The following is a 15,355-nucleotide window of genomic DNA, read 5'->3' as shown; positions in this document are numbered from 1 at the left end:
AGTTTTTTTCTTTTTACTCATTATTGTCGTCAGAAATTGCAAAAATGCTTCAAATGAAACTTGTAGAGCGTAAAAAAACCTACAATTTTTATTTGTTATTCATTTCATTTCGTTGAAAATTACGCCTTGTAGAGCGCCTCAAAGTGGAGAGTCGTCGCCATCGCGTCAGCGGCGCGTTGGTTACGTCGATACGCGGCACCGAACGCTTTCGCTAAGATTTCCGACTTCATTGACGCAAAAAATTAACGTAATAGGTGTTTTTTATAGGATTTTTCCCGCTCTACAAGTTACGTTCAGTGATATTTTGGCGTACGATCGATAGTTTTCGAGATATCGAACGAGAAAAGGAAAAATTGAGAATTTTTGTTCGTTTTTTTTATATTTTATCGTTTTTCGCACACGAATCTGTATAAACGCTTCAAATAAAACTTGCACAGCAATAAAAATCGTAAAATGTTCTTATTTATTACTTTCATTTCGTTGAAAATTCCATATCGCACTACGCCTCAAAGTTGCAAATAAATCTTGCAAAGCCTGAAATTATTGTAGCTATTTTGAAACCGTCAAGTTTTCTTAAGGGAATCAAACACGTATTTGCCATTGCAGATAGTTGTTTTGAAACGAAAATTGTTCATTACTTAATAAATAACAAGTTATTCGTATCTTGAACGTTTTGGTCGTGGATGATTGTCGCCATCGTTTGTTGCGAAAAATATTACGTCGGCCAAGAATATTACCTCACCTTGGCTGACCGCTGAGGTATGTAATGTTTTTCGCAATAAATTTAATTATTTAAATTAGATGCTTATGTGTAAGTATTAAAGATTACATCAATTTATAAGGACCAAATCCTTGGTTAAAAGAGTGTCGTGATGATAATCGAACCAAATCATGGTCGTATTGTCTTGACGATTATGGGAGCTTTCCAACAAGCGACACAAGTCGACACAGGTATCGTTTTGTCTTTGTTACTCATTGCCAAAAAAGAAAGATAGAACGACGTTTGTGTCGGCTTGTGTCACTTGCTGGAAAGCTCCCTATAATTGCTAGTAGAGTCGATTAATATTTCCATTGCTGTTTATTATTTGATTGGCGAAGTAAATGTGATTTATTCGGTTTGAAAAGATTTCTTTATTCTTAAGCGAATTACTGCCGAAATTTTTAAAAGTGTTTACCAGTCAATACTAGCTAATTGCTATAATATATATTATATTTGTATACAAATGAAAAAATTAAAGCAGGTAAGAAGTTAATATTGATCTTGTGAGATTGCAAAACTTCAGATTGTAAAACAAAATGTGCCGTACGTATATCTGAAAAGAGAAAGTAGTTCTTTTTCCGAACATTTAGATCTGCGTATATTTAATAATAATTACTTAATACAAGAGCATGTCAGTGAAATCGATAGTGAATAAATTTCAACAGAAGTAATTAATCGCATATTGGTAACGTCGTGGATAAAGAAGCATTCTAAAATATTTTTCGTTTAATCTTCGTATTAATCTTTTGAGTATTTAAAACTCCATGTCAGACCATTGAACGTTTGCGTGGTGCGGCTCATGCGCGTGTATCTGAAAAAACAAACTAGTTCTTTATACGCTAAGACCTACACAGATTTGATTTGCAAATTAGTTAATTATTTGCAGTTGCAATTTATGCAATTCATACAAGAACACTTATATAAGGAACTTGTATAAGATCACACGAAGCCACAAGTGTGTGGATATTCGACGAGCAATCACATTCGTCAAGCACATTGCAAAATTGAACAGTGAAAGCGATAGTGAGTGAATTCCAAGAAATAGTCAGTCACATATTGGTGACGTCGTGGATAAAGATAAACCATAAAATGTGGTTCTTCAATAAAATGTGTACGAGCAAAGCACGTCTTGACGGCAAAACTGTTGTGATAACGGGAGCAAGTAGTGGTATCGGCAAGGAAACTGCCAGAGATTTATACGCGAGAGGTGATTTTATATATACTGAAATAATAATTTAAGTTATCCTAAACCTTGTGAAATTTAAATAGATATTACATAGCATTAATGAAATATAAATTTGTTATTCATTAAGAGGTGACAGTGCTATGTATCATTGTTATACAACCATATAAAGATACTTTATGAGAACACAATATTCATTTCTTTACTAGAATATTTGTTTTTTTTTCGATTATCTTTGCTTCATTTAAAAATCCATAAAATTTTACGACTCTATAATTAAAAAGTATACTCTAAACACATTTGTACAAATAACGTGTGCATTTAGGCGCTAGAGTAATTCTGGCTTGCAGAAATATGGAGAAGACAAATAAAGCAGTTGAGGATATAAAGAACAATCCACCTTCACGGTAAATATATAAATTTGTATCGTAAGAAGTAATTAAATTAATTACTATTTGCTTTAATTTATTTGTTATTTTGTCTTTATCAAACTATATTTATCTTAATTAAATTTTTTCATGCTGGAGAAAATGACGATGTGGTCTGTAAATCAATAATTACTTTTAGGATGACAAAAGATGAATATAAAAATAACGTAGGTGAGCTTGCGATTTATTTTCTGGATCTGCGCAGTTTTAAGAGCGTGAGAGACTGTGCTAAAAATTTGTTAACAAACGAAGCAGCTATTCACGTACTCATAAATAATGCCGGTGTGATTATGTCACAATACGAAAAGACAGAGGATGGAAATGAGACGACACTACAAGTCAACTATCTTGGCCATTTTCTTTTGACACTTCTGTTACTACCAAAAATGCAATCGTCTTCTGCCAGCTGCAGAATAGTCAATGTTTCATCAATTGCACATATTTGTATGTAAAGTGATTATGGTGACTTTAGAAATAAACTAAAATGTCTTTTGTATACACCCGCCTTTTGTTTAAAGTACAACTATAATAAAATCATTCTATTATAGTTGTTGACATAGAATTCGATGACATTAATCTGGAGAGATCTTATGCACCATTTAGAAGTTATGCACAAAGTAAATTGGCAAACATTCTGTTCACCAAGGAACTTGCTCGTCGATTGAAAGGTATGCCCAAAAAGGAAACATTATTGAGATAGATCACATTTATTTAATATTTCCTAATTAATATTTAACAATCACTAATCGATCGTTATTGATTTTTTTTATGATAAAGAAATAGTACCTATACGAAGATAGATCTTTACACAAAGATTTGAATTTTCAGAAGCAAATGTTCACGGAATAAACGTATACTCTTTACATCCTGGTATGATTCCGACCGAAATATCACGGCATAGCAATCTTACATCATTTCCAAGTGCAGCTTTTTTTTCTAATATCTGCATAAAATTATTTTTAAAAAATGCTGAACAAGGAGCGCAAACTACAATATATTGCTCTGTGGATGAAAAAATAGCTAATGAAACCGGTCTTTATTATTCGTAAGAATATACTATGTATTATACAAACTCATTCTTATACAGAATAACATAATTCATTGTGTTTTATATGTACATATATATGTAGGGACTGCAACGTTGCCACTACATATCGGAAGGCAAACAATCGTCATTATGCCGAAAAATTGTGGAATTTATCCTGTCGCCTTTTACATCTGGAACCAGAAGAAGATTTTTCCACATTTTTGAAAACCGTTTCACGTCAAATGCTTTAAAAAGATTTTCTTTAGTCTTAAGAGAATATCGTGGGAATTTTTACTAAATAATGTTTTATGTTTTTATTTTTAATAATTAAAGTGTTAATAAAATAATTGCAAATAAAAAATATATAAATATGGATTTATATTAAGTATTTTATTTTTTAATTCACATGCTTTAAACTAAAATAAAAAAATATATGAAAAATGTCCAGGTAATTCCTAATAATGGACAGATCGTATTAAATTTTTCAAGAAATAAAACATTGTCGTTCTTTTATTATCTCTTATTGAGATATATAAAGTTGTTCCATTGTATAATATTTATCATTTGTCATTACATTAATTACACAAGTATGATGGTCCTTCGTTTTGGGAAACAAAAGTCGTTTCTTACATAATTTTGCTCGCAGCTCCGAATCTGGCCGCAGAATTACTCTATCACGTCAGGTTTCGCATACGCGTGTGCGTGTGTGTGTGCGCGCGCACACACACTACAAGAAGGGTTACAAAAATTGAAAGTGTGGTCTATTAACTTAATTATTAAATAAATTGTATGACTTTTAATTTTGACGCACAAATCGAAAGTGTCGTTAATGTTTTGCAAAAGTATTAATGGAAGAATTATGTAAAATACAGCATATCAAGTTTTTTTACATGAATTACATCATATTCATCGATGTAGATGCATCGTCATGACGATGAGATCATAATATTATTCAATGATGTTTAGCAGTATTTTGCAATATCACGAATAATTTCCATTAAAAAATTATTTTTGCATTATATTATATTGCATTATTATTGAATTGCATATTGAGATTTCGAGGCCGTCACGAGAATTACGGGATGCAAATTCCAGCTCGAATGAGGAGAAACCAGATATAGAACCTTTTGAATCGTCGACCGAGTGAATAACCGAATGCCTTAAATCCCCGCCGGGGAAAGTGCGGTTGACAGCGCGCTTGGACTTGACTTCATCGAAGCTCAAGGGAGAGCAAAAGAGTCCACCTGCATTTGCTTTGAATTAGGATAAACTATCGCGTTAATCTGTATCAAAAAAAAAAGATGTAAAATCTTTAATTTCTTCTTCACAAAATTATATTACCTAACTTAACTCAAGTGACATGTATCTAACCTAAGTGGTAGCTTTATATCTTCTTCACAAAATTATATTACCTAACTTAACTCAAGTGACATGTATTTCAAAAAAAGATGTGAAATCTTTAAATTAAATTGCGCCAATTGTAAAGAGAATATGTATATTGCTTTGAAAGATAATTGTTATGCAACTACTTTAAAGAAATAAAACCCAAGTGGTATCTTCGTATTCCTATTCAAGGGTCTTCCTATTCTAAACCCAAGTGATAATAGCTTCTTAATTCTCTTTAACAAATTTTTAATATTACAAAGAATCATTTTAATTACAAAGAATTAAAGAAGTAACAGTACAAAATAAAAATATTTAATTAAAACAAAATAAATAAATTTTTCTTGTAAAAAAACTTGGCGCTGCTTTTTTACTCCTGTCGCATTCTTCCTTAAATTATGTTTATTGTTTTTTATTCAATCAAAAATCTTAGTACTAATGTTTAAATTTTAATGTTTAAATTTCAAAGTCTAGCAGCGCCAAGTTTTTTACAAGAAAAATTTATTTATTTTGTTTTAATTAAATATTTTTATTTTGTACTGTTACTTCTTTAATTCTTTGTAATTAAAATGATTCTTTGTAATATTAAAAATTTGTTAAAGAGAATTAAGAAGCTATTATCACTTGGGTTTAGAATAGGAAGACCCTTGAATAGGAATACGAAGATACCACTTGGGTTTTATTTCTTTAAAGTAGTTGCATAACAATTATCTTTCAAAGCAATATACATATTCTCTTTACAATTGGCGCAATTTAATTTAAAGATTTCACATCTTTTTTTGAAATACATGTCACTTGAGTTAAGTTAGGTAATATAATTTTGTGAAGAAGATATAAAGCTACCACTTAGGTTAGATACATGTCACTTGAGTTAAGTTAGGTAATATAATTTTGTGAAGAAGAAATTAAAGATTTTACATCTTTTTTTTTTGAAATACATGTCACTTGAGTTAAGTTAGATAATATAATTTTGTAAAAAAGATATAAAGCTACCACTTAGGTTAAATTTTGAATTTACAAAATACATTGCGTGTACTTGGCACTTTTTTTTACCTTTTTTGAAAAAGGTAATTTTGTACTGATATCACCTATTTTGTAGTGTTAAGCAAGGATCTGCAAAACATTTTTATTTTTTATTTTTTAATTATTCACAAAATTAGCAATACCAACAAATACATAAAAATTAATAATATTTAAGTAAAAGTAAATTATACATTTCTCACAAAAATTGAAGGAACACTAAATTTATCTTTAAAAATGAATAAAATTTAAATTTCAAGCTTAAAACCTCTACTTCCGAAAGATTACTATTATTCGTCCAATTTTTATTATGTCTAGACATAATTTTAATTCAGCGAATTTTTATTATGTCATGACATAATTTTAATTCTGCCGCTAGGGAATTTTTAAGTCGATTCTTATAAATCAAGCTTGAATTTGATGTCTAAGTGTCCCAGGTTGCCGATAACGAGGTCCACATAGTGCGCTCTATAGTTTTCGGTGTCCAGGTGTAATAATACGTTGAGTTCGATGTCTAGGTGTTTCACGTTGCCGATGACGAGGTCCACATAGTGCGCTCCGTAGTTTTCGGTGTCTACGTGTATTAATACCTCGAATTCGATATCTACGTGTCCTACATTCATATTTAAAGTTATTAATACACCTAGACACCAAAAACTACAAAGCACACTATGTGAACCTCGTCATCGGCAACCTGGGACACGTAGACATCGAATTCGAGGTATTATTACACCTAGACACCGAAAACTACGGAGCGCGCTATCTGGACCTCGTCATCAGCAACCTGGGACACCTAGACATCAATTTCAAGGTATTAATACACGTAGACACCGAAAACTACGGAGCGCACTATGTGGACCTCGTCATCGGCAACCTGGGACACCTAGACATCGAATTCAACGTATTAATACACGTAGACACCGAAAACTACGGAGCTCACTATCTAGACATCGTCATCGGCAACCTGGGACACCTAGACATCGCATTCAACGTATTATTACACCTGGACACCGAAAACTACGAAGCGCACTATGTGGACCTCGTCAGCGGCAACCTGGAACACCTAGACATTGAATTCAACGTACGATTACACCTGGACACCGAAAACTATGAAGCGCACTATCTGGATCCCGTCATCGGCAACCTGGGACACGTGGATATCGAATTCAAGGTATTAATACACGTAGACACCGAAAACTACGGAGCGCACTATGTAGACCTCGTCATCGGCAACCTGGGACACCTAGACATCGAATTCAACGTACGATTACACCTGGACACCGAAAACAATGAAGCGCACTATCTGGATCCTGTCATCGGCAACCTGGGACACGTGGACATCAAATTCAAAGTATTAATACACGTAGACACCGAAAACTACGGAGCGCACTATGTGGACCTCGTCATCGGCAACCTGGGACACGTAGACATCGAATTCAACGTATTATTACACCTGGACACCGAAAACTATGAAGCGCACTATCTGGACCTCGTCATCGGCAACCTGGGATACCTAGACGTCGAATTCAAGCTTGATTCATAAGAATCGACTTAAAAATTCCCTAGCGGCACTTTCTGCCAAGCGTAGAGAACCTTCTTTTCCGGCAGCGGTGATAATACGATGTAAGGATACGAAATCTCTCCAGATAAACATGAAGCAATTGACTCAATATGTATTATATACCTAATACCTAATTTACCTAAATAGAAATCTTCCTCCTGACCGATAAGTCTATCGACCTTATTTAATTTGCCTACTAGATCGATCGAAATACGCGCGCGATATCGAAACTGGCGATACCTGCGCCGCCAGCGTCGAAAAAGTGAAAGTGACATTTTCTGATATATATATGTTATATTGATTGAGAGACGACGACGTATCTCCGTATCTTAAAAAAATAAATTTTCACATTTGGACTTTGCGTCGCAATATCTCCGCTCGTAGGGCACGTAGCGGAAAATATTATAGGAGATACCCCCCCAAAGTCGACCCCAAGCTATCGATCAAGCCTACTTAGAACTTGATCCGTTCACTAGTTATCGAGATCTCAACATCTTGGGTACTCGCAACCCGTCGCGTCGCGTAAAAGAGTCACGGTCGGTCTCGCTCCGCGTGTACTTGGCACGAGACACTACCGTGTCTCTTGATTGCAAAACTGAATAATTGTACTATATCATCAGTTCTAAAATAATTTAAATTTTCAGTATCTCGACAGAATATTTAGAATCTCACGTCATATTACTTGACATTATCTAACATAAAACCAATTTTTCAATCAAAAATAGATGGATAGGCTACAAAAAATTAGGGTAAAATCGATGCTTTGTTAAAATAAATTTTAGTAATAAATAACAATTATCACGTTTTCTATCAAATAAATTCTAAATATATCTATATATTGCTTTCTTGCATCGATTTATAAATATTTAATCTTGGTTAAATATATGGAAATGAATAAATGGGTAGGTATAAATAAAACACATCCTAACTCATAATTTTTCCCTATCTACAATAGTATATTGTGCACCAAGGGGCGAAAGTAGCGTTTTTCAGACGAGTGTGAAGTTTGCCGCCCGAGCCGAAGGCGAGGGCGGCAATCACACGAGTCTGAAAAAGCTTTTGCCCCGAGGTGCACACGATATTTTTCACAATACCTTTACGTAAAGTTCGACTTCCATGCCTAGAGAGAGGCGAGAGTGGTCAATTTCACGCCAAGGCGGCATAGCGGGCGGAAAGTAACCACTTTCCTCCCCAGGGAAGGAAAGTAACAACTTTCCTCCCTGTTTAGCGGGTGGAAAGTGGTCACTTTCCGCCCTAGGGAGGAAAGTGGTTACTTTCCGCCCGCTATGCCGCCTTGGCGTGAAATTGACCGCTTTCGCCCCTCTCTACAGGCATGGAAAGTCGAACTTTCCGTAGAGGTGTTGTGAAAATACTTTTTCTTATAACATCTAACTTTAACACAATATTTTACTTATTATCTCTTTTGTTTAAGAAAAAAAAATATATATATAATGTTACAAAAATAATTCTTTAAAGAAATCTAAAAAGAATTTGTATTTAAAAAATCATTACTTTAATTATTAGAGAATTATTTTACTTTTTGTTTCTCTTGTGTTTCTAAAATATTTATTATTTACTCTAGTTTTAAATAGAAGTGATCTATGTAATAAAAAATTCAAAAATTTAATTTATTATGTACTTAAAAATTTTATTCAAAAGTATTTATATAAAACACGGCAGTTCGTTAACATAATTTAATGAGTTCTTCGCGAGCTCGGTGCGTGCGAAGTGTGCGAGTATTTCCTCAAGCACAATCGCACAATAAATCAATAACAATCAATAAATACAACAATATACAAATGATACCAAGATTAAATATTTCCCATAATCAATTTTAGCCCATCCATTTTAAGGCAATGGATCTACGAAATGTAATATTTGCATACTACAAATTATTGTAATTCGACATGTACCGAGATATATTATTGCTCTATATTTAATTATTCGTAGATTCGTACCTCAATAAAAAAATTTCTCATTGACTCACCGATTCGATGCGCAACGGGCGGAGTTATGCAACCACGTAGCTACGGTGATACTGTAACATACAAACATAAGATTTAAATTAAAAAAGCGCTCAAAATGATCAATATTTCAAAAATTAATTCTTACGCGCCTCTAATTCGTCTTTCAATAAAATATTTAGCGATACAATTATCTATTTACCGAAAAAGATCTTTACAAGAATAAAATTTTAGATAATTTCTCTTTCTCTATTTCTTAACTTATCGAGATAAAACAAGCTAAATAAATGAGAATTATATTATGCACATAAGAGATGATAACTCACCCCAAAGTTGCTCCGCCGGGGCCCGATGTCTCTCCCAGACCTCCTCCTCCTCTCAGGACGTCAGGCCTCCTCCTCCCGCCGCACAGGACACTCGCGAGAAACACTCGCGGATAATGAACTACAATCGCGCGCGGACTAATTTCAGTAAAAGTCTTTCTCGCGCGATACTGTACGGCACTCCCGTTTAAAAAAGTCTTTTTTAGCGGAGCTGTATCTGCAACGTCGCTACGATGATTCTGTAACAATCAAACATATAATCCAGATTAGAGCAGGGAAGAAAAGAGACAGTCTGTATTTCGAAAAATAATTACCGAAGGTAAAACACGGAATTCTAAATTTCTTTTAATTAAATAAATTTAATAAAAAAACACGTTTAATTTCTTGAAAGTATACTCTATTTACTGAACACAAGAATTCAAAATAGAATTTAAAAAATTAAACTCTTTTTTAATTTCTACTCTCTGACTATCTTTACTATTCGATTGAAAAACCGATTGGTTAAACTTTCCGCGAAAGACACAATATGTATAAACCAATTATATATACCGCATGTTGTTCCGCCGGCGCCTGATGCCTCTTCCAGGCCTCCACCTCCTCTCAGGCTGCTCGGGATGTCACTCGTGTTCCCTCGATGCGAAAATGATGCTCCTTCCCGCGCGGATATTTTCTGTAACATAAAAATAATCGAATCGATTAAATACGTGTCACGCGCATCGAACATCTTATTCGTTATTCAGATTAATATTATATTTTGAATTACTTCTTCGAAAAAGGTTTCTACGTTAGAATAAACTTAAATCAAATTTTTCAAAATATTTTTTTTTACTAATTTAAATTCCGAAACACGGAATGTTTAATGTAGGAACTGAATAAGCACAAAGAGGGATTTTATAATATCTTTAAAAAAAATGAAAAGTAACACTTACCAGAAGTGTTGGTACGCCGATGCCCGATGCCTATCCTAGGCCTCCTCCTCCTCTCAGGCTGCTCGGGATGTCAGCTTCGCAGGATTCCCTCGCTGCTCCGATGTCATCTTCTGCGTCGTTATTTTCTGAAACATTCAAATGAACTATTAATGTTTAATGTAGGAACTGAATAAGCACAAAGAGGGATTTTATAATATCTTTAAAAAAAATGAAAAGTAACACTTACCAGAAGTGTTGGTACGCCGATGCCCGATGCCTATCCTAGGCCTCCTCCTCCTCTCAGGCTGCTCGGGATGTCAGCTTCGCAGGATTCCCTCGCTGCTCCGATGTCATCTTCTGCGTCGTTATTTTCTGAAACATTCAAATGAACTATTCGATTAAGTAACTTTGTAAGCGTGGTGTCGTTCCGCAGACAACGCGACGCGATAACTTACACGCCTAACTTTCTAAGGCGCGGCAGACACGCGGCGAACCGTATAAGCGAAGCGTATTAAAGTCTCGCGGCGCGGAGAGACCCGCGACGGACCGTATAACCGGAGCGAAGCGTACGATATAGTCTCGCGGCGCGGAGAGACCCGCGACGACGCGTATAAGGGAGCGAAGCGTACGATATAGTCTCGCGGCGCGGAGAGACCCGCGACGACGCGTATAAGGGAGCGAAGCGTACGATATAGTCTCGCGGCGCGGAGAGACCCGCGACGACGCGTATAAGGGAGCGAAGCGTACGATATAGTCTCGCGGCGCGGAGAGACCCGCGACGACGCGTATAAGGGAGCGAAGCGTACGATATAGTCTCGCGGCGCGGAGAGACCCGCGACGACGCGTATAAGGGAGCGAAGCGTACGATATAGTCTCGCGGCGCGGAGAGACCCGCGACGACGCGTATAAGGGAGCGAAGCGTACGATATAGTCTCGCGGCGCGGAGAGACCCGCGACGACGCGTATAAGGGAGCGAAGCGTACGATATAGTCTCGCGGCGCGGAGAGACCCGCGACGACGCGTATAACGGAGGGAAGCCGACGACATAGTCTCGCGGCGCGGAGAGACCCGCGACGACGCGTATAACGGAGGGAAGCCGTACGATATAGTCTCGCGGCGCGGAGAGACCCGCGACGACGCGTATAACGGAGGGAAGCGACGACTATAGTCTCGCGGCGCGGAGAGACCCGCGACGACGCGTATAACGGAGGGAAGCCGTACGACATAGTCTCGCGGCGCGGAGAGACCCGCGACGACGCGTATAACGGAGGGAAGCCGACGACATAGTCTCGCGGCGCGGAGAGACCCGCGACGACGCGTATAACGGAGGGAAGCCGACGACATAGTCTCGCGGCGCGGAGAGACCCGCGACGACGCGTATAACGGAGGGAAGCCGACGACATAGTCTCGCGGCGCGGAGAGACCCGCGACGACGCGTATAACGGAGGGAAGCCGACGACATAGTCTCGCGGCGCGGAGAGACCCGCGACGACGCGTATAACGGAGGGAAGCCGACGACATAGTCTCGCGGCGCGGAGAGACCCGCGACGACGCGTATAACGGAGGGAAGCCGACGACATAGTCTCGCGGCGCGGAGAGACCCGCGACGACGCGTATAACGGAGGGAAGCCGACGACATAGTCTCGCGGCGCGGAGAGACCCGCGACGACGCGTATAACGGAGGGAAGCCGACGACATAGTCTCGCGGCGCGGAGAGACCCGCGACGACGCGTATAACGGAGGGAAGCCGACGACATAGTCTCGCGGCGCGGAGAGACCCGCGACGACGCGTATAACGGAGGGAAGCCGACGACATAGTCTCGCGGCGCGGAGAGACCCGCGACGACGCGTATAACGGAGGGAAGCCGACGACATAGTCTCGCGGCGCGGAGAGACCCGCGACGACGCGTATAACGGAGGGAAGCCGACGACATAGTCTCGCGGCGCGGAGAGACCCGCGACGACGCGTATAACGGAGGGAAGCCGACGACATAGTCTCGCGGCGCGGAGAGACCCGCGACGACGCGTATAACGGAGGGAAGCCGACGACATAGTCTCGCGGCGCGGAGAGACCCGCGACGACGCGTATAACGGAGGGAAGCCGACGACATAGTCTCGCGGCGCGGAGAGACCCGCGACGACGCGTATAACGGAGGGAAGCCGACGACATAGTCTCGCGGCGCGGAGAGACCCGCGACGACGCGTATAACGGAGGGAAGCCGACGACATAGTCTCGCGGCGCGGAGAGACCCGCGACGACGCGTATAACGGAGGGAAGCCGACGACATAGTCTCGCGGCGCGGAGAGACCCGCGACGACGCGTATAACGGAGGGAAGCCGACGACATAGTCTCGCGGCGCGGAGAGACCCGCGACGACGCGTATAACGGAGGGAAGCCGACGACATAGTCTCGCGGCGCGGAGAGACCCGCGACGACGCGTATAACGGAGGGAAGCCGACGACATAGTCTCGCGGCGCGGAGAGACCCGCGACGACGCGTATAACGGAGGGAAGCCGACGACATAGTCTCGCGGCGCGGAGAGACCCGCGACGACGCGTATAACGGAGGGAAGCCGACGACATAGTCTCGCGGCGCGGAGAGACCCGCGACGACGCGTATAACGGAGGGAAGCCGACGACATAGTCTCGCGGCGCGGAGAGACCCGCGACGACGCGTATAACGGAGGGAAGCCGACGACATAGTCTCGCGGCGCGGAGAGACCCGCGACGACGCGTATAACGGAGGGAAGCCGACGACATAGTCTCGCGGCGCGGAGAGACCCGCGACGACGCGTATAACGGAGGGAAGCCGACGACATAGTCTCGCGGCGCGGAGAGACCCGCGACGACGCGTATAACGGAGGGAAGCCGACGACATAGTCTCGCGGCGCGGAGAGACCCGCGACGACGCGTATAACGGAGGGAAGCCGACGACATAGTCTCGCGGCGCGGAGAGACCCGCGACGACGCGTATAACGGAGGGAAGCCGACGACATAGTCTCGCGGCGCGGAGAGACCCGCGACGACGCGTATAACGGAGGGAAGCCGACGACATAGTCTCGCGGCGCGGAGAGACCCGCGACGACGCGTATAACGGAGGGAAGCCGACGACATAGTCTCGCGGCGCGGAGAGACCCGCGACGACGCGTATAACGGAGGGAAGCCGACGACATAGTCTCGCGGCGCGGAGAGACCCGCGACGACGCGTATAACGGAGGGAAGCCGACGACATAGTCTCGCGGCGCGGAGAGACCCGCGACGACGCGTATAACGGAGGGAAGCCGACGACATAGTCTCGCGGCGCGGAGAGACCCGCGACGACGCGTATAACGGAGGGAAGCCGACGACATAGTCTCGCGGCGCGGAGAGACCCGCGACGACGCGTATAACGGAGGGAAGCCGACGACATAGTCTCGCGGCGCGGAGAGACCCGCGACGACGCGTATAACGGAGGGAAGCCGACGACATAGTCTCGCGGCGCGGAGAGACCCGCGACGACGCGTATAACGGAGGGAAGCCGACGACATAGTCTCGCGGCGCGGAGAGACCCGCGACGACGCGTATAACGGAGGGAAGCCGACGACATAGTCTCGCGGCGCGGAGAGACCCGCGACGACGCGTATAACGGAGGGAAGCCGACGACATAGTCTCGCGGCGCGGAGAGACCCGCGACGACGCGTATAACGGAGGGAAGCCGACGACATAGTCTCGCGGCGCGGAGAGACCCGCGACGACGCGTATAACGGAGGGAAGCCGACGACATAGTCTCGCGGCGCGGAGAGACCCGCGACGACGCGTATAACGGAGGGAAGCCGACGACATAGTCTCGCGGCGCGGAGAGACCCGCGACGACGCGTATAACGGAGGGAAGCCGACGACATAGTCTCGCGGCGCGGAGAGACCCGCGACGACGCGTATAACGGAGGGAAGCCGACGACATAGTCTCGCGGCGCGGAGAGACCCGCGACGACGCGTATAACGGAGGGAAGCCGACGACATAGTCTCGCGGCGCGGAGAGACCCGCGACGACGCGTATAACGGAGGGAAGCCGACGACATAGTCTCGCGGCGCGGAGAGACCCGCGACGACGCGTATAACGGAGGGAAGCCGACGACATAGTCTCGCGGCGCGGAGAGACCCGCGACGACGCGTATAACGGAGGGAAGCCGACGACATAGTCTCGCGGCGCGGAGAGACCCGCGACGACGCGTATAACGGAGGGAAGCCGACGACATAGTCTCGCGGCGCGGAGAGACCCGCGACGACGCGTATAACGGAGGGAAGCCGACGACATAGTCTCGCGGCGCGGAGAGACCCGCGACGACGCGTATAACGGAGGGAAGCCGACGACATAGTCTCGCGGCGCGGAGAGACCCGCGACGACGCGTATAACGGAGGGAAGCCGACGACATAGTCTCGCGGCGCGGAGAGACCCGCGACGACGCGTATAACGGAGGGAAGCCGACGACATAGTCTCGCGGCGCGGAGAGACCCGCGACGACGCGTATAACGGAGGGAAGCCGACGACATAGTCTCGCGGCGCGGAGAGACCCGCGACGACGCGTATAACGGAGGGAAGCCGACGACATAGTCTCGCGGCGCGGAGAGACCCGCGACGACGCGTATAACGGAGGGAAGCCGACGACATAGTCTCGCGGCGCGGAGAGACCCGCGACGACGCGTATAACGGAGGGAAGCCGACGACATAGTCTCGCGGCGCGGAGAGACCCGCGACGACGCGTATAACGGAGGGAAGCCGACGACATAGTCTCGCGGCGCGGAGAGACCCGCGACGACG

General features: G+C 42.9%; 1 protein-coding gene and 1 long non-coding RNA gene across 3 annotated transcripts; one reads left to right on the top strand and one right to left on the bottom strand.

Moving 5' to 3' along the window:
- Positions 1 to 1,470: 1,470 nt before the first annotated feature.
- LOC139786172 (retinol dehydrogenase 12-like) lies at positions 1,471 to 3,777 on the top strand. The gene is made up of 6 exons (XM_071725319.1): positions 1,471 to 1,967; positions 2,269 to 2,350; positions 2,511 to 2,815; positions 2,920 to 3,039; positions 3,200 to 3,416; positions 3,502 to 3,777. The coding sequence occupies exons 1-6, from the start codon at positions 1,850 to 1,852 to the stop codon at positions 3,647 to 3,649; spliced, it is 990 nt and encodes a 329-aa protein (XP_071581420.1). The 5' UTR covers positions 1,471 to 1,849; the 3' UTR covers positions 3,650 to 3,777.
- Positions 3,778 to 9,344: 5,567 nt separating this feature from the next.
- On the bottom strand, positions 9,345 to 11,597 carry LOC139786171 (uncharacterized). Of its 2 annotated transcripts, none has more exons than XR_011722198.1 (5): positions 10,805 to 11,597; positions 10,579 to 10,721; positions 10,199 to 10,319; positions 9,653 to 9,888; positions 9,345 to 9,400 (listed from the first exon to the last, which is right to left on the bottom strand). It is a non-coding gene; the product is annotated as an uncharacterized lncRNA (long non-coding RNA). The 2 variants fall into 2 exon arrangements; XR_011722197.1 differs by having other exon boundaries at positions 10,579 to 10,703.
- Between the last annotated feature and the right edge of the window lie 3,758 nt (positions 11,598 to 15,355).

This window comes from Temnothorax nylanderi, unplaced genomic scaffold (genome assembly GCF_030848795.1).
Source record: "Temnothorax nylanderi isolate EJ_2023f unplaced genomic scaffold, tnyl_v1.0 TNYL_tig0972_pilon, whole genome shotgun sequence".
In the NCBI taxonomy this organism is placed as follows: domain Eukaryota; kingdom Metazoa; phylum Arthropoda; class Insecta; order Hymenoptera; family Formicidae; genus Temnothorax; species Temnothorax nylanderi.
This window is presented reverse-complemented; position numbering and strand designations above follow the sequence as displayed.

Coding starts and splice junctions, on each gene's coding strand:
- LOC139786172 (XM_071725319.1), top strand. CDS start 1,850: ATGTGGTTCTTCAATAAAATGTGTACGAGCAAAGCACGTCTTGACGGC. Junction 2,351..2,510: donor AAGAACAATCCACCTTCACG/GTAAATATATAA, acceptor AATTACTTTTAG/GATGACAAAAGATGAATATA. Junction 2,816..2,919: donor TTCATCAATTGCACATATTT/GTATGTAAAGTG, acceptor ATTCTATTATAG/TTGTTGACATAGAATTCGAT.